This window comes from Macaca fascicularis, chromosome X (genome assembly GCF_037993035.2).
Source record: "Macaca fascicularis isolate 582-1 chromosome X, T2T-MFA8v1.1".
Taxonomy (NCBI): domain Eukaryota; kingdom Metazoa; phylum Chordata; class Mammalia; order Primates; family Cercopithecidae; genus Macaca; species Macaca fascicularis.
The window spans coordinates 117,230,813-117,255,467 of record NC_088395.1 but is presented as its reverse complement, the minus strand read 5'-3'; the positions used below and the strand labels follow the sequence as shown (position 1 = coordinate 117,255,467).

Sequence of the window (24,655 nt, the reverse complement as noted above, 5' to 3'; positions counted from 1 at the left end):
TTAGTAGAGACAGGGTTTCACCATGTTGGCCAGGCTGGTCTCGAACTCCTGACCTCAGGTGATCCACCCACCTCAGCCTCCCAAAGTGCTGGGATTATAGTTGTGAGCCACTGCGCCCGGCCAGCATGCTGTGTTCCAATGCTAGAGCCAGCAGGAGATAGAGAAGTAGAAGGCATAAACCCTGTTTCCTTTGTACTTATTGATCAGTTAAAAAGCAGCATACTTTTATATTAGGTGCTAGACTGTAGGATACAGACAGGCAGACCATGAGAGTTGCTACAGAAAATCACAGTGTATTTGATGGGCCCTGGGGGCTGCATGTGAGTAAGCGAAGAGTAGTCTGTGGGGAAAGTTGGGGCTAGCATGAGTCAGGACAGAATTGGCCAGTCAGAGGTAGAGCTTTCTTTAGCCAAGTGGCATATCCTCAGGGGATACATTTTTGACATGAACTTCATGACCCTGGCTGGGCCATGCTGTGATGTGGCTCCCGCACATGGAACTCCAACCTTTGGGTGTGCTTACTCACAAGTAGGTGACAGACACTACAAGACTAGAGTTGCTACCTGTAAGGCAGCACATCACAAGCTGAAGGGACTTTTCTAACTTCTATGGGATGTAGTAACTCTGGACACTGGACCACCAAAGCAGACAAAATTATACATCTCTTTTTGCCTTCAGATAGAATGTATTTGGTAAGCAGGAGATAATCATAATCAGTTGGCTTTGTTGTATGTTGCTTCTTTACTCCCTGAACCTTTTAAAAAAACATAATCATTTTTGTTCTTTATAATATATCCCTGTGAAAGAGAAGCAGGTGAAATGATTACCTCCGACACACACATACACATATCCACACAGAAAGTTCTTTAGAAACTGAAGCCCAGAGATGCAAAGTGATAGCAGTTCCATCATACAGCAAGCAAATAGTGAAACTTAGCTAAGAATACATGGGCTCTCCCCCCGCCCCCCAAAAAAAGCCCAAATCTATACCATTTGCAAGCACTCTGCTTCACAGAGACATGGCCCTTTCTTGCACATTCTCTCCTCAAGCCATCCTTCCTAGCCATCTGTCTGACAAGATGGCATATTCAGGCAGGGTCAGCTACTGACTGACAGCAGCTGAAACATTGACGGAAGTGGGATGAAAAACAGCCTGCAGATGGGGTCCGGATGAGGAGGGGGAGAGCTGGGATTAGACTAGGGTGTGAGCTTTCAGCGCCCTCTTCCACTCTCTTCTCGCCAGCTGGAGCAGCAGATGACTGTTTCCTCTCACTCGGCACCTTCTTGGTTGGGACAGAGTGTTGTGTCTGTCTGTTTAGCTGCAGAGTGATCTGCTGAATCTGCTACAAGAATTTCCTGGCCTGGGACCTCACTGGGGGTTGGGCCAATGGTAGAAGTAGGGAGGCCACTAGTCTTGTTGAAGATGTGATCCCACAGAGTCTCCTGGAAGCTTTCAAGCAGGAAAATCTTCCCCCCATCACCCCCTCCTTTAGCTGAGCTGTTTGGCTGACCCACTCCATCTCCCAAAGTGGATACACCATGGCTGGGGGCACTGGGCAAAATTATGACTTGAGATTGATGCCCTCTACCCATTTGTGATTCTCCTTTTCTTTTTAATTTACCTTTCTCTTCTTCACCTGCCTATCACCTACAAAGCACCTTCATTTTTCCCAGGCCTGCTCCAGTCTGATACCCAGCCTTTGTGTTTGTATTGTATAATGTTTGGAGGTTAGTTTTTGTTTTGTTTTGTTTTGTTTTGTTTTTTTGGTAACAGCTTTATTGAGGTATACATACATACTGAGGTTTACATGCTGTAAAATTCACCCTTTTATGTTGTAAAGTTAAGTTGGTTTTAGTATATTTACAAGATGTTGCATCCATCGCCACTATCTAACTCCAGAATATTTTCATCATCTCTAAAACAATCCCCATACCTACTAGTAGTCACTCCCATTCTCCCCTTCCCCAGCTCCTGGCATCCACTGTTCTTTCTCTCTGTGTGGATTTGCCTATTTTGGACACTTAATGTAAATGGAATTATATGGTATGTGGTGTTTTGTCACTGGCCTTTTTTTCACTTGGCAGAATTTTTCAAGATTCATCCGTTCTAACAATAATATTATATTTTATGGATATACCATATTTTGTTCACCCACTCATCTACTGATGGACATTTGCGTTGTTTCCATCTTTTAACTATTATGAATAATGCTGCTGCTATAAACTTTCATGTACACATATCTGTTGCAGTTCCTTCTTTCAGTTTTTTTGTGTATATACCTGGGAGTGGAATTGGTGGTTCATATTGGTAACTCTATGCTCAACTTTTTGAGAGACTGCTAGATTATCTTCCAAAGCAGCTATACTATTATTTTTTTACATTCTCACCAGCAGTGTATAAGGGTTCCAATTTCTCCACCTACTTGCTAACCCTTGTTATTATTGTCTTTTTTATTATAGCCAACCTAGTGGATGTGAAGTGGTGTCTCATTGTGGGATTCCCCCCAACAGCGCCTTTCTCTTTACTGGGGAATAGTTCCAGTCTTGTGCACTCATTACTGTGAAGATATTAAACCTCTCGGAAAGATAGGGCCCTTCTCTAACTAATGATTGAATCTGGGAGCATTTCAGGCATTTTGGCAGAGTGGAGAGGAAGAAAGTTTAGGGACATGATGAACTTGCCACTTTTGGAAGCTCTACCATCGCAGGAGCAATCTGCTCTGCTGATTGTTTTCCCTTCCCACAAAGAGACCATCAAGTGCAGAAGTAATGAAGTGACATTTTCTTGAAAAGGCAAGACAAGAGCTGGGCAATGAAGGGTGGGAGGCCAAAGGATGCCTGAAGGGGGAAATGGAGAGGCTTCCTAAACCAAAAAATATTAAATCCTTTCTGAAAAGCACCTTCAATAGTGACCTAAAACAAAGATGAAAGTCAAACCAATCAACGATTACTTTTGTTTAGCAATTCTGGAAAACATGTTGCAGGAGAGGACGCTGGAAACGATGGTTAAAATACAGTGGGAGCCATGGCAGTTCGAGCCTGTAATCCTAGCATCTCAGGAGGCTAAGGCAAGAAGGTCAGTTGATCCGAGGAGTTTGAGGCTGCAATGAGCCATGATCACACCACTGCACTCCAGCCTGGGCAACTGAGTGAGACCCCAACTCTAAAATTAATAAAATAAAGTAAAATAAAATTGGAGTGTTGGCCAAGGAGTTCACTCTTTCTCTCTCTTCCATGCCTTTTAGGACTACTCGTAATCACAAATAACATTTGTGACCCTTCTGAGCATAAATTCACCTGTCTGGGGTCCTCAATAAGTCCAAAGTAGTCTTAGTGTTTGGTAAATAGCTCTGGCTAGAAAGCAACTGCTTGGCTAAATCACACCTGATGGTCTTCCCACTGAGATGGGAAAATGGGGCAGATGGTGTTCACCCAGGAGCTGCGGCATAAAAGGATTCTTAGTGGATGTGATGGCTCAGAAGTGAATCTCTAGTAACCACTTGGGATCTGACAATTTTTGAGAAGTTTTACAGGGCAGTGAAAGACTGTGAAAGACTGCACGGGGTAAAAACAAACCTTGTCATTACATTACAGGTGTTGAGAATTTCTAAAATTTACAGTATATAATACTGACTGAAAAGTAAATGTCACTGCTACTTTGGAGTTCAGCATAAGCCTTATACAGAGGCAGGGTCTGCCAGTGTGGTAAGAGGATGACCACTGTAAGGGTTAAGTAGCCCCACATCTCTTTCCCTACCAGCCTGCTTTCTGCCCTCCAGAAACCCTACCATTTATAGCTAGTAGTAAAAGAACAACAATTGCATTTATTGGGCATTAATATGTACTTGGTGCTATGCTGAACAGATTATACGTCTTACTTTGTTTGATCATCACAGCAACCTATGGGGTAGGTACCATTATCATCCCCATTTTATAGATGGGGGAACTGAGACTCAGAGATGCTAAGAATTTGCTCAGCTAACAAGCAGTAATTACTAATGGAGCTTTAATTTGAATCCAAATGGGACACTATCAAGTAAGGCTTCCCCTCCCCCTAGGACAGGTCTTGGAAGCTGCATTTTCAGCAAGTTCCCTCATTCAAGTCTTAAGTTCTAGAAAGTTTAACACTCTTTACCCTATGTTCTACAGCCTCATTATGAATAAAACATCAAAGGCCTATGTTACAATGTAATTATCTAGCAAAGGACCCTGTTTTAAAACACTATCTTCCATTTTCATTTCAGTATAAATTACTTAATGGGATTAGTATTAAGGCCTGCCAGCATGACCTTAATGTGATGGGCCACAGAAGAGTTAAGTTTTTATGGGGGAGGAGAGTTTGGGGAAAATCTAGAAATCATTGGACTCTACCCAAGGAAAGCAGATCTAGTTAAGTCGTCACATCAAGAGGCCCAGGGGAAAAGGAAGTGATGGCAGTTGGAGTGCTGGGGAAAAAAAAAAAAGAAATCTAAAGGTAGGCATCACTGATTCAACTGATGGACCCATTTGAAGCAGGGAGCATCCCAAGGAAAACGTCATCTGAATCAACATAGCCTCAGAATATGAGCATTGTTACTTTTTGGAGATTGGGGGAGGCTGCAGACACCCACTGTTCTTCGTTTTTGTTTTTGTTTTGAGACAGAGATTTACTCTTGCTGCCCAGGCTGGAGTGCAGTGGCACAACCTCAGCTCACTGCAACTTCCGTCTCCCAGGTTCAAGTAATTCTCCTGCCTCATCCTCCGGAGTAGCTAGGATTACAGGCTCCCACCACCATGCTTAGCCAATTTTTTGTATTTTTAGTAGAAACGGGGTTTCACCATGTTGGCCAGGCTGGACTCGAACTCCTGACCTCAGGTTATCCACTACCTCCACCTCCCAAAGTGCTGGGATTAAGAGGTGTGAGCCACCGCGCCCAGCCCACTGTTTTTGATACATTCATTCTGCAAGATGTGTTGCATGCCGGATGTATGCTCTTACTCTGCCTGACTGAGATGCAGCTAGATCCCAGTGGCTCCTCCCTCCATTGCAGCGGTGCTCTGGTAGAAGGCCATGGGTGGTTTCCCACTAGCACCCTTGTTTGTCTGTGTTCCTTCCATTTGGGCCAAGGACTGAAAGACAGCTCAGATTTACACAATTACTTTAACACTGTTTAAGAAAGCAGTGTAACAACCTCCACTTTGCCCAGATGGAGGGGCTCAATAATGTCAGTGGAGAGAACCCACTTATTGGAATAAGACTGGGAACACAAAGTCATAGCTAGAATCTCTCCCACTAGTAGGAATACAACCAGGCTTCTGTTGACCAGCTTTGTAGGATTGATTTTCTATGGTTGGAAGGGACCCAAAATGTTCACCTAGTCTAGTCTATGGCCTTCAAGTAGAAGTTTTTTCAAACATAGTCTTCAAATGTAATGAAGAATACATTTATATCGTTCAAGAATATGAATGCATATGTATATGTACATGTATATATGATTATATATCTAGGTATACATATAAAAGAATGCAATAGAAGATCTTATTCACCTGACCCACACTCACCCAATTCTTATCTTCTCCCTACAACATGTAGTTCCCCCATAACTTTTAGTAGTTATATATCTTTCCAGATTTTTATGGAAATGTAAGCAAATATAAATATATATATTTTTAAAATATTTTTTCATTTACATAAAAAGTAGTTTATTGTGCGCATCATTTTACACCTTGTTTTCATCATTTAATAATATATCTTTCTGTATTAGTGCACAGAGAACTTATTTTATAGAACTACATAATATTTTGTTATAATAATGAGCCATCATTTATTTAACCAGATTTCTATCAATGGACATAGAAGTTGTTTCCATATTCAGCCATTACAAACAATGCTGCAATGAATAACTTTTATATGTTTCACATGTGCAAGTATATTTGTAGAATAAATTCTTAAAAATGGGATTGTTGGGTCAAATATATATGTATTTTTAAATGAACATATATTGCTAAATTACCCTTCATTGTGTTTTAATCAATTCTTCACAGACTTACCAAGAGTGTTTTATTCAAACTTTTGGATTTTTCTAAATCTGATAAGAAAAATGGTATTTCATTGCAGTTTTAATTTATATTTCTCTAATGAATGAGGTTGATTTTTTCATGTCCAAGGGTCACTTGTAGTTCCATTTCTGTCAACTGTCTCTTTATATCCTTTTTTCATTTTTACCGTTGGGTTATGAATCTGTTTCTTGTCAATTTCTAGAAGCTCTTTATATATTAGGGACAAATAGGATTTTAATCCCCAAACAGCAAATATGTGAAGAGATTCTATTCCAGTGTTTTACAGTGTCTTATGGCAGCAAACCCTTTCTTCAAATGAAATCATAAAAAACTAATAAAAACACATTCACTAATAAAGTAAGACGTATTCTGTTGAAGTAGAAATGGGGAAGGGATTTTTTTTCAGATCCCTCAAGTACGTCTGAAGAATCCTAAAGCAGCGCAGAACCTAGTTTGAAAATAATTTCCTTACATGCCTAGTTGGCCTGTGGTTTCAGTTTCTAATAACCCTTTCAGCAAGGAATATTTTTTAGTATCTAACCTGAATCCTTATTGATGCAGTTGATACTCCTCCCCACTTAACAATGACAATTTGTGATTATCTGACCTCTCTTCCTTTATGAACCTTTATGTGTTGTTTATATACATTATCATTTAACACCTTTTTGTTCCTTCCCCTCCAATGAAAGCAGGATTTTACTTGAAGTCAGGGGAATGTCCTATTTTTCTTTGTAGCTTTAACGTAACGTAGTGCCAGGTATTGTCAATGTATAGTCAAGTATCTATTAGTGCCAGGTATAGTCAAAGACCTCCACAAGTGCTTGTTGAAGGAGTAAGAAAACAAGAGAGAAATAGTTTTGACTCATGTCTCCATAGCACCTACCATACACATCAGTACAAAGCAAATGCCTTTCAATTAGTTATCATCCACGGAAATTGGGAAAATTCCTTCATATTCTTCAACTTTACTGCTTTCCTCTCTGTGCCCTCTTTCTAGAGCAATATCGTCTACCATTTATTGTGAATGTTATGTACCAGATACTTTTGGGCTTTTAAAATTAATTATCACTAGCCGGGCGTGGTGGCTCAAGCCTGTAATCCCAGCACTTTGGGAGGCCGAGACGGGCGGATCACGAGGTCAGGAGATAGAGACCATCCTGGCTAACCCGGTGAAACCACATCTCTACTAAAAAATACAAAAAAACTAGCCGGGCGAGGTGACGGGTGCCTGTAGTCCCAGCTACTCGGGAGGCTGAGGCAGGAGAATGGCGTGAACCCAGGAGCAGAGCTTGCAGTGAGCTGAGATCCAGCCACTGCACTCCAGCCTGGGCAACAGAGCGAGACTCCATCTCAAAAAAAAAAAATTAATTATCACTAAACCTCACAGCCATGTAAAGTAGAAGGCGTACTGAAACCTTCCTAAGATCACAGAACCAAGACATGCCAAAGTTGGTGTCTTAGTCTGTTTGAACTGGTATAACAAAACACCATAAACTGAGTAGCTTATAAACAACAGAAATTTATTTCTCACAGTTCTGGAAGCTGGAAATCCAAGATCAAGGCACCATCAGATTTGTTCTCTGATGAGGGCTTGGTTTTTGGTTCAGAAACGATGCCTTCTCCCTGTGAGCCTATATAGTAGAAGGGGCAAACAAGCTCCCACAGGCCTCTTCTAATAAAGGCACTAATCTCATTCATGAGGATGTTGCCCTTATAACCTAATAACGTCCCAGAGGCCCCACCTCCTAAAAGCCATCACCTTGGGGGTTACGATTTCAACATATGAATTTCAGAGGCACACAAATATTCGGATCATAGCAGCTGGGACCTCAGAGACCAATGTCTGCAGACCCCAAAGACCAGGCTCAGTTTTTTTCTCTTGCATCGCTGTGAGATACGCACAAAGGAACAGCATCCTATTCTAGGGGTTTCTTTCGTGGCCTTTTTGTCATTCTCTCTTCCCATATATTTCTGAGACCCGGGGTAAAGCCCTTTACATGATATAGTTTTACTTTGTTGGATGTATGTGTCTCTCTGTGTGTCATGGGTAATTAAAGAGAATATAACCTCTTCTTTCTAGCCTTTACCTTCATTTCCATGTCGCTTCTCCACCCACCACCCCCCCCAACAGCCTGCAAATGTTCCCGGACTGTATCAGTAGAATGACAGAGAACCAAAGAAATGCTAGAATCAGGCTCAGCCATCAGAAGAAAAGTAGGAACCAAAGTAATGGCAGTAATGGCAAAAGAAAAGATGGCTTGGCATCAAGGAGATTAGCAACTGATCTCTGAAATCTCTGGGGAGGTTCGTATTTATAACATTGGGAGTAGATTTTTCTCCTGATGTGCAAGCTGCTTTTCTGACTATCCAATAACTGTCCTACTATGGAAATGATCATTTTATAGGGTGGGGAGAGTGGGGAAGAGAGCAGTCAGTATGAGGACTTGGTTCCAGCGTGTGGGAAGAAGGGTAGCACCAGGAGAGGAGAGAAGGTGTACAAAAAGCAGTGAAGTGGAACCACAGACTTCGTGGTAAAATTTGCCAGTTGCTCTGAAGGACCAAAAAAAAAGGTCTGTAGCAGTTATTGACACTGGGGTGTTAGTTAGTGACAAGGTGTAAGTGTACCCTCTCATAGAAGTCTTGGGATTATAAAATCTGATTGCAAAAGGCAGCCATTTAACCTAGAGGAATGGACTTCCAATAGTGGCATTTTAAGCATCAGTGTGAGAAAAGGTGGTAAGAGACATTTAGGATAAGGGGGTATTTTTTGAGCATCCTGGAAATCATAGTTCTACTTACATATGAGATCATCCCTCACTTGGGGAGAAGAAACCTCCTCTTTCCCAACACATCTGTGGTCACATGGCTTAGTGCTTGTCTGCTCACCCTATGATGGTTTTTTCTCCAGTTCTCCTTTTAGTGCTAGGTGGGAATTTGACTGGAAACAGAAGAGATGGGGGAGGCTAGAAGTCATGCAGCCTGGTCCTTCCTATTGTAGCATTCCCTGAGGGGCCCTGTAACCAGCTTTGCTTTGAAGTGATTTTCTGCTAGTTTTCAGTCAGGAACCCGGAATGTGTTCCAAGGATAGTTGGTTACTAGCCCAGCCAACTTTGAAAATCTGGGAGAGGAGAAAGTAAAGTGTGAGGTGGCTTTTCTTCCTTCCGCAGTTAGGAAGCATGCTGTGTTGGCCCTCTAAAGATGCAAGGGGAGATTTGAGTCCATATCGCATTCCTAGAAATATTGAGGCTTAAAGAGGTAAAGTGCCTTGTACAAGATTGTGGGGAGTCGGTACCACTGAGTTGGGATTATGACTCAGTGATCCTACTCTGAAGCTTTAACACCCATTCTGTGAAGAGCACAAATTTGAAGGCAGGAAAGCTATGTTTCTGAGTTGGCTCTCCTGTTAAACAGCTGTGTGACATGGGACAAATCTTTTGGAGTACTAGTAGCCTCATTTTCAGTAATTCGCCACCACCGCTAACATATACACCATTAAGGTTGTTGGAAGAATGAAATAAGAATGAGAAGATGTTAAGACTTTTATTGCATAAAACTAGCCTTAAGCATGACCATAATTGGTTTCTTTTTCTTTGATTCTACTGTGTCTTCCTCTCTTTCTCTTTCTCTTTCTCCTTATCTCCTATTGAGTAGAATAAGACTCCAATGCAAGGTTACTCAGAAGACTATTGCAAGGAAGATTCTCAAGATCATTCTTTCGCTGGAAAATCTCACCCTGCAGTTGCCTTGCCATTGATCCCTTGGTAGAAGGCCTGGTTCAAAAATCAAGCCACATTCTTTTGAGGCAAAATAATTCCAAACTTCTTTTTTTGTTGTTGTTGTTTGTTTGGTATTCCAAACATCTGCCAGCTCCTGTAAGAGCCATGGCAAATATTATTTTGTAGGTCACTGTAGTTTTCCTTCACCACATAATGCTGAGATTTGAAATAATTAGAGCCCAAGGGGCAAATGGGTCTGCTTCTGTCCTTTCTCTGATGGGTTTCACTCATGTCTGCCAGCTGCAGCTGTCTGATTGTATACGCTTGTGGGCAGGGGCAGGGCCTCTTAGCCCAGACAGAGAGTCAATTAGTATGAATTAAACTCTTTCTAGGAGCTAAGGCTGTCTTTATAGGCAAAAGTAAGGAACTTTCTTTATATCCTGTAAAGGGTCATTAATAAGTAGTTAACACTCTAAGAGTGAATTGCTCAGAAATAGATGTTAGATCAGTTTATATAGCGAAGTATAGAATTGAGTTAGTTACCCAAATCACTGAAGCCAAAGGAAGCGCATTGTCTGTTGTCTGGGTATTTTAGGCCACAACATTAGGGACAGCATAGCCTTCATGTTCTAGTGGTTTGGGTTTTGGTTTTTAATTAAATGGTCCCTTCCTTATTATAGGTTTAAAGTGATTGGCACTCTTTTTGATAGTGGCTATGAGAGAAGGTTCTAGAATCAGTCAGACATCAATTTGTATCTTAGTGCTGCTACTTGCAAGTTGTGTCAACTTGGGTAAGTCAATTGATCTCTTAAGCCTTAGTTTCCTCATCTGCAAAATGGGCATAATCATAATGTCTACATCAGAACATTATTAGTAAGAGCCAATGAGATTATGTATGTAAAAGCACTCACTCCTGCCTGGCACATAGCTAGGGCTTGATAAATGGTATCTATTATTGTATTATTATTATTATGGATGTTATTATTGTTAGCCTTATCGTTTTCACTACATCCTGAGAATGATTTCATTCTTTTGTTTGTTTGTTTGTTTTGTTTTGTTTTATTTGAGATGGAGTCTCGCTGTGTCGCCCAGGCTGGAGTGCAGTGGCACAATCTCGGCTCACTGCAAGCTCCACCTCCTGAGTTCATGCCATTCTCCTGCATCAGCCTCCTGATTAACTGGGACTACAGGCACTCACCACCATGCCTGGCTAATTTTTTGTATTTTTTAGTAGAGACAGGGTTTCACTGTGTTAGCCAGGATGGTCTCGATCTCCTGACCTCATGATCTGCTCGCCTTGGCCTCCCAAAGTGCTGGGATTACAGACGTGAGCCACCATGCCTGTTTTTTTAAACAGTTGTATTGAGGTACAACTTACCCACCATAAACTAGATTCATATTCCTTATAGTTTTGACTGATGGAAAGAAAGGATGGTTCAACTCTCTAAGCCCCTCCTTAATGAAACATACAGTTCCCCTGATTTCTCTCCTTCCACTGTCTCATGGCAGGCACTTTCCAAGCTCTGGTTGTATCTATTGTTGGTTTCAGTTCCTTTTTTCACCACTCACTAGCTTTGTGACTTCAAATAATTCACATAACCTCAGCAACTCTATTTCCCTAAAATGAAAATGAAGGTAAGAATTTACCCTACTTGATTCACAGGGTTGTTATAAAGCTCCATTGTAATAATATATGTGAAATCTCTTTGTAAATGGTCTGCTGGGTTACTATAATTCACAAATATGAGTTTCAATAATATTCAAATGTCATACTGTGTGCTTCAGACATTAGATGCCTTGAGAGGTCCAGATTGTGGCTGGAGTTATTTAGAGAATGCTTCGTGGAGGAAAGGGGGCATAAGCTGAACCTTCAAGATCAGATAGGACTTCAATGGGTAGAAAAGAGTCGGGGAGTGGGCAGTCTTGGTGGAGGGATTAAAAATAAGCAAAACCACAGAGGCTGGAACAAATAGATCAGCACAAAAGTGATTTAAAATGTGGGTGGTGGCTGGGCGCCGTGGCTCACACCTATAATCCCAGCACTTTGGGAAGATGAGGCAGGTGGATCAATTGAGTTTGAGACCAGCCTGGTCAACATGGTGAAACCCCATCTCTACTACTACTAATACTAATAGTAACAAATAGCCAGGCATGGTGGCAGGCGCCTGTAGTCCCAGATACTTGGGAGGTTGAGGCACGAGAATCGCTTGAACCCAGGAGGCAAAGGTTGCAGTGAGCAGAGCTCGCACCATTCACTCCAACCTGGGCAACAGAGTGAGACTCAGTCTCTAAATAATAAATAAATAAATAAATAAATGTTGGAGGGAATAAAGTTACCAGGGCAATTATAATAGATGGGTCCCCTTCTGAAGCAACCGGGGGAAAAGATTAAATAGAGGTAGCATGGACTCCTTCCTTTGAGGAAAGATAATATCTTATTCATCTAGGAATATTAGCTCCGTCTAGGCAGGGACCTTGTCCATGTTCTCTGATCCCTCTCTAACACATATTACAATTCCCGGCACATAGTAGGTGCTCAGTAAATGGTCAACAAATAAAAGAATGGATAGATGGTTGGATGGATGGATGGATGGATGGATAGATGGTAATGTCAGCTGCTATATTTGTCTGGCTATTTTAATGTTATTTAAAATCATTGGCCACTGGAGCAAGGACTGTCTTAAAACTCCCTCTATGTAGTACAGGTCCGTCTGCTGTTGGGATTTATGAAATTCTTTTCAATGATGCCAATACTCAGTGTAGTTTTTCTCCACCCTGTTCTAGAAGACTCCTTGCCCCCAGTGAACAATAAGGTGACCAGCAAGTCTTGCGAGTACAATGGGACAACTTACCAACATGGAGAGCTGTTCGTGGCTGAAGGGCTCTTTCAGAATCGGCAACCCAATCAATGCACCCAGTGCAGCTGTTCGGTAAGACCATACATCTTAACATTCCTGCCAGGCCCTACCCAAATACAAGAGCTTCCTCTGTATTTGTACTTCCATTTGTGCCTGCACTGTCAGGTGTTTGAATAAAACATGAGTTGCATTAAATCATAATCATAAATTTAGGAGAATTTCATTGTGGACTTGCTTTCCTAATGGCCTTCCAGGAACCCTTCTAGCCCTAGAAGAATATGCTTCTAAGAACTAAGAACAAGGTTTAAGGAATAACATTTGGAAGATAGAAATTTAGGAAATCAGGATTATTGCAAAGACAGATGTAACCAGCAAGTAAATTTTATCCTCTCCCTTGCCTTGTGCAAGACTGAGCTGTGACCATCAGATCATCTTGTATAGTTTTGTATTATCCCAGAGAGCTTGTTCCTTTGGTTTGGAAGGGAGAGTCTAGTGAATATTACAAATGAAAGCTATGAAATAAATCTTCATTCCTTTAAACCCCCAATCCAGCTGGGGGACCAAGGATGCCATGAAAAGAGAAGAAAGAAACAAGACTATAATTGGTGGTTCAAAGGCTCAATGGCATCCCTGACAGACTACTTTGTACCACCTTAGACCATGATGCTCGACTAGGATTGCTAACTTTTCTGTGACTTAGTCTCTGGCATGGAGGAATTGTAGGAGAAAAAAAATAATGTGTAATAAAATGTAGGAAGTACCGAGAACTGACAATGGGAGAGCTGGGGGGAAGGACATGCCATGTTCTGAGTCCCTGCTCTATCTCAGGTATTAAGTGAAGCCTTTACACTTATCCTAGATGCTTCTGATCTTAATTCTATTTCTCCTTGGCAGGAGGGAAATGTGTATTGTGGTCTCAAGACTTGCCCCAAATTAACCTGTGCCTTCCCAGTCTCTGTTCCAGATTCCTGCTGCCGGGTATGCAGAGGTAGGTGTGTTATATCCCAAGAGCCCTGGGTGGTGCTATCCTGTGTAGTAGAATTCAGAAAAGAGGAAAATGCCTGTCCAGTGTCCTAGGGAAAGGTAATTTTTATGGTAGCCTTAGTTTTTAAAGGTAGTTTAATTAACAAAGGGCAAAAGTAATTAAAACATTGATTTTAAAGACCACAGTCTTAAAAAAAAAAAAAAACTGCACTGGATGGATTGCTGTGCTTCAGGGGAGGATGGGAGAGAGTCATCAAATGTGAAAGTGAATATATTTATTTCTCCATCCTTAATCCCTTCTAGCTTGGCCCTTAAATTATTGTATCATAAAACACAGACTATTTTCGTTCATAGCCTTAAAAGGAAGAGTGGACCTTGCAAAGAACTGATGTGGCCATTTTGAAGACTGTGCAGGGCAAATTTAGGTATATTTTTAAAACCCCATAATAAGATGGTGACAAACTCAGTAAAAGCAAAAACAGAAAGCATTTTCTCAAATTATATTCAAAATTGAATTATCTTCTCACATCAGTCTTTTCTTCTTTAGGTTTCTATATATATATATATATACACATATATATATATATATATATACACACATATATATATATATATATACACACACATATATATATATATATATATATATATATATATATATATGCACTAGTTTTTTTCTGTAGGTTCCTGGGATCAAATGTAATCCCCTTTAATTTCTCCTTTGTTACCTCTTCTCAAATTACCAAATCTGTCGGCAGTTATCTGTATCTCTCCCTTTTCCCACTTTCCCACTGGCAATATCCTAATTTTGTTCTCTTTCCTTCTGTCCAGTCAACATATTTTTTGACCATCTACTGTATGCTCAGCATTGTGCTAGAATTGGGGTATTTATATTGATAAATACAGTAGACATATAGGGCGGTGCTAGACCATATGTCATCTTTATGTGAGTTACAAAAAGGATTCCCTTACGTAAGATACTTTATTGCCATTTTTCAGAAAATCCCAAGGAATGCACCCCTGTAGCTGTGGCATCCTTTTGCAGTACACAACGTACACAACAATATATATATAGCATACATAGCAGCCAAGATACGTTCTTTGCTCTTATGGAACTCACCAGAAAAGACAAATAATAAGCAAACATGAAAATACAGACAATGTGAGTACTATGCAGAAAATAAACAAAGGACTGAGACAAAAAATAAGTAGTTTATTTAGATTGAGTTGTCGGGAAGGCCTCTCTGAGAAGGTGACATTTAAGCTGAGACCTGAAAGATAAAAAGGAGTCATCCTTGCAAAGAGCCCAAAGAAGAGCATTCCAAGTAGAGCGAAAGGAAAGTTCAAAGGCCCCAGGCAGGGAAGAGCTTAGAGCATTCAAAGAGCCTAAGGACCAGTGTGGCTGAAATGTAGTGACTGTGGTTGAAACTGGCATGGGATGAGGCTGGAGAGGTGACTAGAAGTTAGACCATGCGGGACTCTGAGGGCCATGGGAAGGATTTTGGATGCCCATTTTTAATGCATTGGGAAGCTATTGGAAGGTTATGAGAAAGAGTATGAAGTGATCCAATTAACATATTATAAGATCTCACTGGCTACTGTGTCCAGACTAGATTGGAGGGAGGCAATAATGCAAGTGGAGAGACTAGCAAGATGGTTAGGGTAGTACTCTTTTCAGTGTGAGAAAACGAGTGCTTGGACTGGGAACACAGTAGTGGTTCAGAGTGGAGCCTTTGGAGCCAAACTGCCTTGGTTCTAATCCCAGCCTTGCTACTTTGTAGTTGGATGACTTTATTCAACCTTTCTACCAATCTTTAAAGTGAGGATAATGTTAGCTCCTACCTTCAAGATGTTTGTGAGATTTCAATGAGATAAGAGAAGGACCTGGCACAGTGTCTTGTATATACTGAGGACTCAATAATTAGAAGTGGACAAATTTGAAATATATTTGGAGCCTTGGTTCTCAACCATGGGTGCATATTGGAATTACCTTGGTAGACTTATACCAGATCAGGAGGAGGAGGAGGTGATTCAAATATGCAGCTAAGGTTGTGAACCACTGAGTTAGAGGAAAAAAATTATAGGATTTGCTGGTGGGGGATGCGTAGGTGACTCCTATATATTACTGCCATTTTAATCTTCCAAAAAGTGATCCATCACCGTGTTACACCCCTGTTCAAAAATTGTATTCCAACATCTATTTGGACTTACTATATGTCAGTCCCAGCTCTAAGCATTTTACAGATATGAACTCACTTAATCTCATGACAACCCTATGTGATGAGTACTGTCGTTCTCCCTGTTTTATGGATGAGGAAACTGAGGCAGAGAGAGGTTAAGAATCTTACCCAAGGTCAGGTAGCTAGTGAGTTGAAGAGCTAAATTTGAATCCTGGCAGCCTGGCTCCATATTTCAGGCTTTTAACCACAGTGTTCTGCCACTGAAAGGGATGACTCCCTGTTGCCGCTCAAATACATATCAAACCCCGACTCTGACAGTGAAGGCCTTTTGTGGTCTAACCTCAAGTTACCTTTATAGGTCAATATTCTTCCATTCATGCACCTCAGGGCCCACTGCATTGTTCCTGGGCTCTCACCTTTTTACCTTTGCTCTGTCCTCTTCCACTCGATGTTTCTCACACTTTAGTGCACTTCAGAATTGCTCAGAAAACTTGTTGAAGTTCAGATTCCTGGATCACACCTGCAGAGAATCTGATTTAGTAGCCTTGGAGTGGGATCCAGGAATCTGCATTTAAGCAGATCCCATCATTCACTCTGATGCAGAATGGTAGTCTGTGGACTGTCACTTTGAGAAATCGTTCCTGAGACCATGTAGGTAACTTGGGACAACCTGGAACCATGGTTTTGTTTTTTTGTTTTTTTGTTTTTTTTTTAATCTGAGTTTAGTGCACTTAAATTGAGCCTATTAAAATTCTGAAACCTCAGTGAACCAATGGAAAAGCAACCAATTTCAGTTTCTGATTGGTTAAAGCATCTAAGTCCAACCATATGGCAACCAGTTTGGGATGAATGACTGGTGGCATTTCATGATAAGGAACTGTGAGAAAAAGGAGACAAAAGGGCTGCCTAAGTAACAACTGCACATGTACAGGTGGGATGGAGAAAATGTTTCCTCTTTCTGGAAAATTCTTTTTCTCCATCCCTGCCTGTGGAAATCCTGCTAGTCCTTCAAGACCTAGCACAAATGCAGCTTCCTCAGATTCTATTGCAGGCCGTCCTCAGGTCACATTTTGATAAGTAGTAGTTGGAAGGCCTTTCTTTTCTGCCTTCCCACTTCCGTCCCTAATTTCTCCACCCATAAATCCTGCTTATCCTTCAAAATCCAGTCTAAATGCCACTTCCATGAAACGTTTTTAAATCCTGCAAGCTAGAAATAAACCTGTCTCTACTCTAAGACTCCTCAGCACTTAACCTGTGCTTCACTGGGAGCATTTATCACCACATCAACTTCTGTTTTTTGTTATTTGTGCGCATGTACTATCGTCCGTATCAATGCATAAACTCTTTAAGACAGATACTCTTTTTCATTTATCTTTATTTCCCCCACTGTGCCAAAGTAGGTGCTCTTTAAATGAATGCACACTAGATTGGAATGATTGCTAGAAATTTAGTCATGATTTGAATTAGGTGCTACCAAAAAAAAGAATATGGTTTTTGTGCATTTTTCCCCCTGAATTACTGATTGACTGTGGTAGATGGTGTTGACTATACACTGATTCCTGGTCAGTAGGAAATTACTTGGTCTCATTCCTGATCTCCAAGTTGTTGTTTTTCCCCCATACCACTTTAGGACACTACAGTTAACATTGCTTTTTGGAAGGACTGACCTTGTTTGGACTACCAGTGTATGCTCATCCCTTTTAATATGCTATTTGTACCAGCCCTCATAAGTCAATATGCATTTAGTTACAGCCTAATTTAACTTATGTTTTGGTAAGGCCCTGGATCTTTCCATATATGTTTCTCATAATGTGTGTGTGTGTATATGTCTGTACTACAGTGTAGCTATTACATTCCAGTCAAGAAAGATGGATATTTTGTTCCTCACCTCCTTTCTCATCTTTGCCCCAACTTAATTTCAGTGTGGCTCAAAAGAAAGAAAATCCATACTGAGCAGAGGTGTACATGTGGTTGCTAATATAACCAGCTGGTCACTATAATCCAGCTGTTAGGCTGAGATTATTCCCTTTGGGGAAAAGGATATGTGGAATCTAAACTGAAAAACAATTGATAATAGAAAGGAAAGGCAACAGTGAAAAGACATGTCACTGCAACCTAGAGGCAATACAGTATAATGCAAAGGACAGAGGCTCTGAAGCCAGAAGGTCATAGATTTGACATTGCAGGGCTACTACCTACTAGTGCTGTTATCTCGGACAAACTATTTAACCACTCAAAGCCTTGGTTTTGTCAGGTATAAAAATGGAGATTATGCTTAGTACCTATGAAATGGTTATGCAGATTAACTGAGATGGCATAGAGTGCTAGGAGAGGGCCTAATACAGAGTTATTGGTTTATGAGTAATAATTATTATATTTTATATAGTAATTACTATATTTACCCTCGAGTTAAGTAGCATTGCACCTTCTCCTCTATCTCTGATAGTTTTGCCTTTTTAAAATTTAATCTCCAGACAGAATTTTAGTTCTAGTCCTTTTTGTGGTAACAGATCCTGGAACTAGCTATTTTCTCTACTGTTCTCTTGTTACAATTTAAATTTCTTTTCTTTTTTACGTCCTCAGAAGCAACAGATAAAAGCTAGTTATTACTGGCCATGTATTGTCCCTTTATGTACTCGATAATTCATTAAGTTCTTTCTTTGCAACCTCTTATCCAGCCTAAATGCACAATTTTCTTTCATCTTCCTTTATAAAGACTAAATCCTACACTTTCATAAAAATTATTGTTCTTTCATTGCCTCCAGTTTCTTTGCATCTTTCAGCTGTATATAATGTGGTTGAAACTCCTTTGAAGTTCTAACTTTTGAGGCACCTAGTTATTTTTTTCCCATGGAAATGACGTTTTTACAACAATGTATCTTATATAAGCATATTACTCATACAGCAGGGAACCCAGACACCTCTCCCCTATGCTGGCCACCCTAACTGCAGACCAAATACTGAAGAAGAAATAATCTTTTGACTGCGGAACTTGCAAACCTTCATATAAAGGGCATTGAAATAGCCTTTCTGCACTGTCCCCAAACCCTAATGTGTGTCTTTCTTCCTGGGTCAGACAGCAATCCTAGGCACGGATTGAATCTCAGCCCTAGCCTCTGTTGGCTAGACATGTCTTTGAGGCTAGGACAGTCAAGAAGAGCGTTGGCACAATGTGTGTCATTGCTGGCACTTCAGCAAACCTCATTAGGACTGGAAGCACAGTGCAAACAGTCACTGGAACCTTAAGGGAAACTTTATCAGAAGAAAAAATCTCTTCAGAGATTATACTACTGCCACATCCTGGGAAGGCAGGCTTCAAACCCAAACCCACACCCAGCTTCCCTCCACCACTGATCATTTCTACTTCCTGTCTCCTGCTTATTTTGTCAAAGCAACAGGGAAGGCTATGTACTTGGACACTAGACAAGGGAAAGGTATTTGGGGTAGGTATTAACTGTATTGAAAGCCAAGTATGCATTTAGCAAATGGCATCTAAATGTAGCACGTACAATGTGCCAGACCATGTTCTAAGCACTTATGTGTGGAAGAGCTCACTTGATCCTTGCAAAAACAATAACAACTATTTATATCCCCATTCTACGGATGAGGAAGCTAAGGCAGAAAAGTTGAGTGATTTGTCCAAGGACAAATGGTAGTAAGTGGCAGAGCTAGAAATTTAACCTGGTCAGTCTGGCTCCAAAGTTTCAAGCTCCTAACTTCTATACTACCTTTTGGGACCCATTCATAGGAGTATGACAAGGATATCTCCTAGTACAGGGGAGTAAAGGGAAAGAGGGGACATGCATGGCACATTGTTATGTGCAGATACTCCTAAGAGAGTATCTTACCACACTTTCCATCTTTTCCCATCAAGGCCTTAACTTACCCTTCTCTCACTCTAGGCTTAAAGTGTAAATATCTTAAAGTGTCTTGAGTGTAAATATCTACTTTCTTTCATTCAGCAAACATTGTTAAGCAGTCACTAAGAGCCTGTCACTGCACCAGTGCTAGAGATACAATGGTGAACAAAAATGGACATGGAACCTGCCCTCATGGAGTTTTAGTGGGGAAGACAGACACCATATCATGATATAGGTAATTATAAAATTGCAACTGTGCCACATGCCACAAAGGAAAGGTGTTATAAAAGCTAATAATTGAGAGGGGTTGACCTAGTCAGGGAGGTGAAGGAAGACTTCTAAGACTGTCTCTCCAACCTCAACTCACACCACATTCCTCCTTGTTCTCTGCACTCCAGGGTGAGGGAAGATTGGCTCAAAAATTAGGGAGATAACTGGTGGCAGTCATACACTTCTGGGATCTCCAACTTCTGATCTGACCATGAATCCAGCCCCTCCCCAAGGCTGTAGGTGTCCATAATGTTCTTTCTACATTATGCGTGATACATAATACCCTAATCTAGGAATTTTCTTTTACTCTTCTTTCTTTTGGCTGTTTCCTCTTTTTCAGAGACAGGGTCTCACTGTCACCCAGGCTGTAGTGCAGGCACAGTTATAGCTCATTGCAGCCTCAGCCTCCTGAGTAGCTGAGACTACAGGCCTGCACCACCATGCCTGGCTAATTTTTTTTCTTTTTTGTAGAGGCATGGTCTCGCTATGTTGCCCCAGGCTAGTCTCAAACTCCTGGTCACAAATGATGCTCCTGCCTCAGTCTCCCAAAGTGCCGGGATTACAGACATGAGCCACTGTGCCTAGCCTAGGAATTTTCTTCTTGAGAAACTACTTGATCATGCTACCATTTCTTACCATATTATCCAATCTAAATTTTTCATCTTGTTTTAAAGACCTTCTGTGAAACAGTCTGATCCTTCCTTAACCTACTTTCCAGCCTCATTTCTCTGACACCAACACACACATCTGCTTTAGGCTGGCTGGCTGATCTCTTTGTTCTGTTACATGCTATGTTTCTTCCTACCTTCCCTCCTGTTATGTGCTTCACTTACACTGTTACTTTTCACAAGCTTGGAATAGCCCCCCCTCCTCTTCTACCTATTCACATCCCACTCATCTTTCAAGGGTCCAGTTGAAGTTGCACCTCTTCTAATAGTTTTGCCTAATCACTCTAGTTCTCATTGATCTTCTTTGACCACCTTCAGGGCTTCATCTGGTTCATAGAGTTGAGCATTCAAAAATATATTCTTGCACTGTTATTGCTTTGTGTCTTCCTGTTTCCCCTAGCATAATATTAATCATATATCATGCTGACTGATTTATTTAAAACAAAGAGAGCCACAGTCACAAAAAGCTCTTGACAGCATTCCAAGTGCAGACGCAGTAGGGAGGGAGGAGAAATGGCCGAATTCACAATTTGCTCAACCCAACCCCATTCATCCAACATATGTCAAATGAGCCCAGGGAGAAAATGGAAGTCACTTTTTATGAAATTGTGATATTTCTGCTAACTCCTTCAAGGTAAATGAAACTGGAAGCAACTGTTTAAAAGTAATTAGTCAGTGTTCAAGATAACTGCCATTTTACCTAAGACACTTGATTTCTCTTTCCAAAAGAGCAGCAAAATTGCACCTCAGATCCCATCTCGGCTAGAATCCGGGATCTTCAGGGAAGTGGTATGTGAGATACTTCATTGATTTTAAACATCATAAAAATTGACCAGATTTTTCAAAGTTTTCAAAATCAAAGAAAACTGAAGAAAATAACAGCAAATCCAAATATAGATTCTTACAAATCAGTCTCAAGTTGTTTTTGTTTTGGCCCACATTTTCTGCAGAAACACCACCATCTCCTGGTCGTGATGATAGGAAAGAAACATTGTTAATGAGAAACACTACTTTAAAAAATGAAAATTCATCTTATATAACTGAAACCTTATGCCTGTTGATTAGCAACTCCCGACTTCCCCCTCCAAGGTGAACAAGTTCTATGGATCTGCAGTACAACATTGTGCGTATAGTTAACTATATAGTATTGTACACTTAAGTTTGTTAAAAGGGTAAATCTCATTAAGTGTCCTTACCACAATAAAATAAAAAAATAAAATTAACTCAGTAATTTTTGAGTTTATATGTTCTCACCTAAACTTCAAAATACAGTCTGTCCTCTATATTCACTGGTTGCACATCCATGGATTCAACCAACTGCAGATAGAAAATAATTTTTAAAAACACGTTAACAGTAACAGTACAACAATTTTAAAAATACAAATTTTAGAAACCAATATAGTAAAATGACTATTTACATAGCATTTACATTGTATTACATTTTATAAGTAATCTAGAGATTATTTAAAGTATATGGGAGTATGTGTGTAGGTTATATGCAAACACTATGCCATTTTTTATCAGGGACTTGAGCATCCATGGATTTTGGTATCTGGGGGGTGGTCCTGGCACCAATTCCCCATGGATACTGAGGGACGACTGTGTATTGAGATACTCTGATCTTTTCATAGCTATCAAAGAGTCTCGCTGTCATTAGTAATACCTTTTCAAAAGTGAATCATTTATGTTCATGCGTATGGGATCATTTTAGAGATTTGCCATCCTCACCTACCACTCCTCAACTTCTAAATCCCAACTGGATCTCCTTCCATGGAAACATTCCAGATTATTTTTGCTTTCTCTCCATCTCTTGTGCTCAAAATTCATCCCCATGTGCTTGCTGACTGTCCCAGGACCCCGTCCCTCTGAGGTCATCATGTTCCTTCTTGGCATGTTTCTTATGTCTAGAATATTTCTTCTTGAATAGAAAGTCATTCAGACAGTGGATGGGAAAGCGTTGACTTTCATATTGAGTTTAACAAATTAGTAGCAGTGATTCCTAATCGGCCATCTGCGATGTCCTCTCAGGGTCAATAATACCCCATTCTGTTTCTGGGATTGGAGGACTTTTGTGTGTGTATATGAATCTGTTTCTACAATAAAAATAAGGAATTCCGAGTGAAGCATTTCAGAGCAATTATTTCTTCATGAGTGGTTAAAGCCACTCTTTCTTCAGTCTTATTCTTTCTAACTCCATCAGGGAATTCCATAGCTGCCCAGAAACACCATTGGATGTGCCCATTACTCACATTAGAATAGTCTTTGTGAGCTTAGACTCCAACAATTCATAGAAATCACCCTGATTTGTTGACTGACAGTGCAAACAGAGGTAAAAGATACATGAGAAAGAAGAGCAGTGTATACAACTGATTGCTTTTCATTTTCAGGTTGACCAGGCAGTCAACATGGGTAGGTCATTGAGTTTCCCCTCTGGGTCCTGCTTTTTATTTTGAGTTCATGGATGTGGTAGCACAGGACTCTACTTTATTTGGGTACTTGCATATTTTTTTAAGACAGAGTCTCACTCTGTTGCCCAGGCTGGAGTGCAGTGGCGTGATCTCAGCTCACTGCAACCTCTGCCTCCCAGGTTCAAGCGATCCTCCCACCTCAGCCTCCCAAGTAGCTGGAACTACAGGTGTTCACCACATCTGGCTAATTTTTGTATTTTTAGTAGAGACGGGGTTTCCCCGTGTTGTCTAGGCTGGTCTTGAACTCCTTACCTCAGGTAATCTACCCGCCTCAGCCTCTGAAAGTACTGGGATTACAGGTGAGAGCCACCTTGCCCGGCGGGTACTTGGATTTTTAACACTTCACTTTATAACTTTGTAAATTGTACTTCTACCAATTAAGCAGATATCTGTCCTGTCAAGCCTCATTTTTAACCAAGAGAGAAAAGAGATTTTAATTAAGATGCAAATTCTTTTTTAAAAAATTGGAAATAGAGGACTGGCATAATTATGAGAAATTCTAAGCCAGTTTAGAAGGCACGAGCCGAAGAAATCTCTCTAGTCATTTTTAAAAATATCTCCAGGACCCTGTCTTCCAATGACTTAGAGGTGAAAAGATTCCTTTTCAGTATGTAGGCATACAGTTATATTTGCTAAGCTTTGTTTGCTTGCTTGTTTGTTGGTTGGTTGGTTTGATTCAAACCCTTTTCTTTGTTAAATACATAGCACACTTGTGGGAGTCCCTTAAGCCAGATATTCCCCCATGTGTAAGCTACCCTTGAGGAGAAGGAGGAAAAAGAAGTGGAGGCAAAGAATGGGAAGAAAGGGGATTAGGAATAACAGCTAACATTTAGCTGACACAGTGTGCCAAGCACAATTCTAAATGCTTTGCATATACTAATTCATTTAATCTTCACAACCCTATGAGGTAGGCATTATTGTCTCCATTTTAGCAATAAGGAAACTGAGCCACATAGAGGTTAATTCATTTGCCCAAAGTCACATAGGTAGGAAAGAGCAGAGCCAGGATTTGAATCTAAGCTGTTTGGCTCCAATCTGTTCTCTTATCCATTATATTATACTGCCTCGCAACTTGGGGAAGCAAAGCAAATTTGGAAACTCTTACTTCTGAGGCTACTGGGAGGAACAGACTGTGTGATGACCATCTTTCCGGGAGCCAGATATGGTAACAATCCAGCAGATGCATTGGGACTGCTCTTGGAAGGAAAGAATCTGTTTCTCACCATAAACTTGGATCTGTTTAACCACATCTCCTTTGAAAGAACAGAGTGTGGATGGTGGGCACCATCCAGCTCATAGTTTCTCTATTCACTCTCTTCTGATTTCGTCCTGAAAACACATGCATTCTCACAATGCACTTTTTATAAGTATTTATGATTTTTCTGGACAAATAATTTTGTACTCTTCTTCATATTTGGCTTGCTACTATTGGCAGGACGTCCCCCCATTGTGTGTGTTTTGGTATTTCTCAAAGAGCTATTTTGTTAAAAATGCCAAGATCTTATATTGACAGCCCAAACAATAAAGTACTTCATTTGACAATAAAGTATTTTTTAAGAAAATAACTCTCTGATCCTTTTTATGGCTGTATAGTATTCCATGGTGTATATGT

General features: G+C 40.5%; 1 protein-coding gene across 8 annotated transcripts in view; it reads left to right on the top strand.

The window, feature by feature from the left end:
• The window catches only part of CHRDL1 (chordin like 1), a 121,418-nt gene that overhangs the window by 62,660 nt on the left and 34,103 nt on the right, over nt 1-24,655 (top strand). For 4 of the 8 annotated variants that reach the window (XM_045384503.2, XM_005594368.4, XM_074029367.1 and 1 more), the window contains exons 5-6: nt 12,543-12,685; nt 13,508-13,601. In XM_045384503.2, coding sequence (XP_045240438.2) covers nt 12,543-12,685; nt 13,508-13,601 — 237 coding nt within the window. Of the gene's footprint in view, nt 1-12,539; nt 12,686-13,507; nt 13,602-24,655 lie in introns of all 8 variants that reach the window. The other 4 variants (XM_005594370.4, XM_005594365.4, XM_074029366.1 and 1 more) reach the window with 1 other exon arrangement.